At 35.4% G+C, this 2,652-nt stretch overlaps 1 protein-coding gene across 1 annotated transcript; it reads right to left on the bottom strand.

Annotated features, from left to right (window-relative positions):
* Positions 1–790: 790 nt before the first annotated feature.
* AGTR2 (angiotensin II receptor type 2) lies at positions 791–1,911 on the bottom strand. The gene has a single exon (XM_057719145.1). The coding sequence runs from the start codon at positions 1,877–1,879 to the stop codon at positions 791–793; it is 1,089 nt and encodes a 362-aa protein (XP_057575128.1). The 5' UTR covers positions 1,880–1,911.
* Positions 1,912–2,652: the final 741 nt, after the last annotated feature.

Genomic DNA, 2,652 nt, shown 5'->3' with positions numbered 1-2,652 from the left:
TTTCAAAAAATTATCAGAGAACATAGAAACCTTCAAACAGTAGTTAGATAGAAAGTGGAGAGAAAGTTTAATAAGTGTTTATTCAGACTTCAGTGAACACTCAAATATTTGTTTATTGCAAATCTGTTATTAGACATTTTACTTTCTATAACTGTAAATAAAAGCTAAAATGTAGGAATATATGTGATCTAATCTATATTTCTAGCCCTACTCAATATGTAGCTATGTCAAATATAAACTTATGCTCAAGTGAAATATAAAAGGATTATTATTTATAATATAAAGTAGAAGGCATATGCCTAGAGCCTGAATAATTGGTACCAATCTATTGTAGTATATTTCACTTAGAAGTGCTCATTTCTTTTAGGATAATGTAAATAACGCAATGAGTTAAATGACTGGCCTTGGTTCAAGAGGAAAGCTTGATGAAAACGGATATAAAAACCAGGTAAAACCCCAACATTTCTCAAGGAGAAATCTGAAACCCCAAATCATCATTCACAATATCTTATTAATTATAATTTGAGATAAATTCCCAGTTTCTTCTCAGTTATGGATACATCTCCCCAGTGACAGTGTTGTACAGATCGACCAGAAAAAAAGGGTGGGCAATTCTTGAAAGTCACTGGAGGATAAAACTTAGAGTTACGTTTGGTTTCCTGTTCTACAAGAGTGAGAAAAGATTACATTAAGGGGAAAAACTTGTTATTTTACTAAAGCCATTGAAAGATAATTCAGGGAGATCTCACACCAAGTAACCATATTGATAGCGTGCATTCCACTCTCATGCTTAAGACACAAAGGTCTCCATTTCTCTAAGGGAACTGCTTTTTCGGCACGACACACTCTCTCTCTTGCCTTGGAGCCAAGTAATTGGAACCCTAAACACACGGCGGAGCTTCTGTTGGAACCGGTTTCCAACAAAACAATACAAAAAGGGATTAATGCAGCTGTTGGTAAATCCCAGGAGGATGGCAAAAGGAAGTGCCAGGTCAATGACTGCTATAACTTTGCAACTATTAATGACACCCATCCAGGCCAGAGCATCCAGGAAGGTCAGAACATGGAAGGGAAGCCAACAGATGATGAACGCCAGAACAACAGCAGCTGCCATCTTCAGGACTTGGTCACGAGTTATTCTGTTCTTCCCATAGCTATTGGTCTTCAGTAGGTGTTTTCTGATTCCGAAATAACATGTTGCTATGAATATTAAAGGGATAATAAAACCAAGGATATTTTTCATTAAGGCAATTCCAGCTGACCATTGGGCATAATTCTCAGGTGGGAAAGCCATAATGCAAGCATTCACTCCTAAATATTCAATGGTTCTGACATCTCGGAAATAAAATGTTGGCAGTGAGGAAAGACAGGCCATACACCAAACAAGGGGAACTATATAAGATGCTTGCCAGGGATTTCTTCTTTGTGACAGAAAGGGGTAGATGACAGATTGGTACCTATCAACACTCATGCAGGTGATAAAAAAAATGCTTGCAAACATGTTCAGGTTCAGGAAAGAACCAAAAACTTTGCACATCATAGGTCCAAAGAGCCAGTCATATCTGTAAGAATAATAGTTTGCCCAGAGAGGAAGAGTAGCCAAAAGCAGTAAGTCAGCCACAGCCAGGTTGAAGATATAAATGCTGGAAACCTTTTTAGGACCCTTTTGACAACAAAACAGCGTAACCACAATAGTATTGACAAGAAATCCAACCACAAAAATAATGTAGTAGAGAACAGGAATTATATCTAAATGCTTATCTGATGGCTTATGTGAGCAATTAAAGGTAGACTCATTGCCAGAAGTGTTCACAAGTCCAGCATGAAGACTGCTGGTAATGTTTTTGCTGATGGTGGCAAAGGTGAAGTTGTCTTTCATATTGATTGAAATGTCAGCAGCTCCTAATTCTTACACCTTCTGGGAAAAAACAAACAAACAAACAAAAAACAACTCTCAGAACACATACAGAATTTAGGACATCATCAAGTCATTAGCATTTAAAAAGTTTGTTGAGAGCAAAAAAAGGTGGGTGATTTTAGAAAATATTGAGAAACAGAAGCATGCCTTATGAAATAAGAATGGATTTTACTTCTTAAAGAAGGAAAGAGAATTTTCTCAGTAATACCAAGAAGTTAAGACATTCTAGCATCAAGAGAGAAGATTCTGAACAAAACTACATTTTGCCTATCTTTTCTATTATATTGTCAAAAGGTTTAAAGAAAATTAATATTTCAAAAGTTTAGCCAGAATAGGAAACGTGTGAAACAAATAAGAACTAAGAAATAAGACCAGTTCGCATTTCAAAAACACTTGAGCACTTATCTCACTCTGTATACTTCCTAGAAACCACACCACTGCCTGCTATTGCATAGAGAAATGCCTTATTCAAGTAACTAATTACATACAAATCATTCCAGCTATGGAAAATATAAGTAACGTAAACTATGGAAAAAATAAGTAAGTGTACAAAAGACTGAAAGAAAATATGCAAAAGGAACATATTGGGATGGGGAATTATGGCTGGTTTTTACTCATTAAAAATAATTCTTTTAGTTCTACTTTTCCATTGTTTTCACAATAATAATATAATTAAGAGGTAGTTATGGAATATGTGCATATTTTTAAAAGCCCCCATCATATTTTAATAGAGA

The sequence above is a fragment of the Hippopotamus amphibius genome, chromosome X (assembly GCF_030028045.1).
Source record: "Hippopotamus amphibius kiboko isolate mHipAmp2 chromosome X, mHipAmp2.hap2, whole genome shotgun sequence".
Lineage (NCBI taxonomy): Eukaryota > Metazoa > Chordata > Mammalia > Artiodactyla > Hippopotamidae > Hippopotamus > Hippopotamus amphibius.
This window is presented reverse-complemented; position numbering and strand designations above follow the sequence as displayed.

Bases quoted from the DNA above. Each gene is read 5' to 3' on its own strand.
- AGTR2 (XM_057719145.1), bottom strand. From the start codon at position 1,879: ATGAAAGACAACTTCACCTTTGCCACCATCAGCAAAAACATTACCAGC.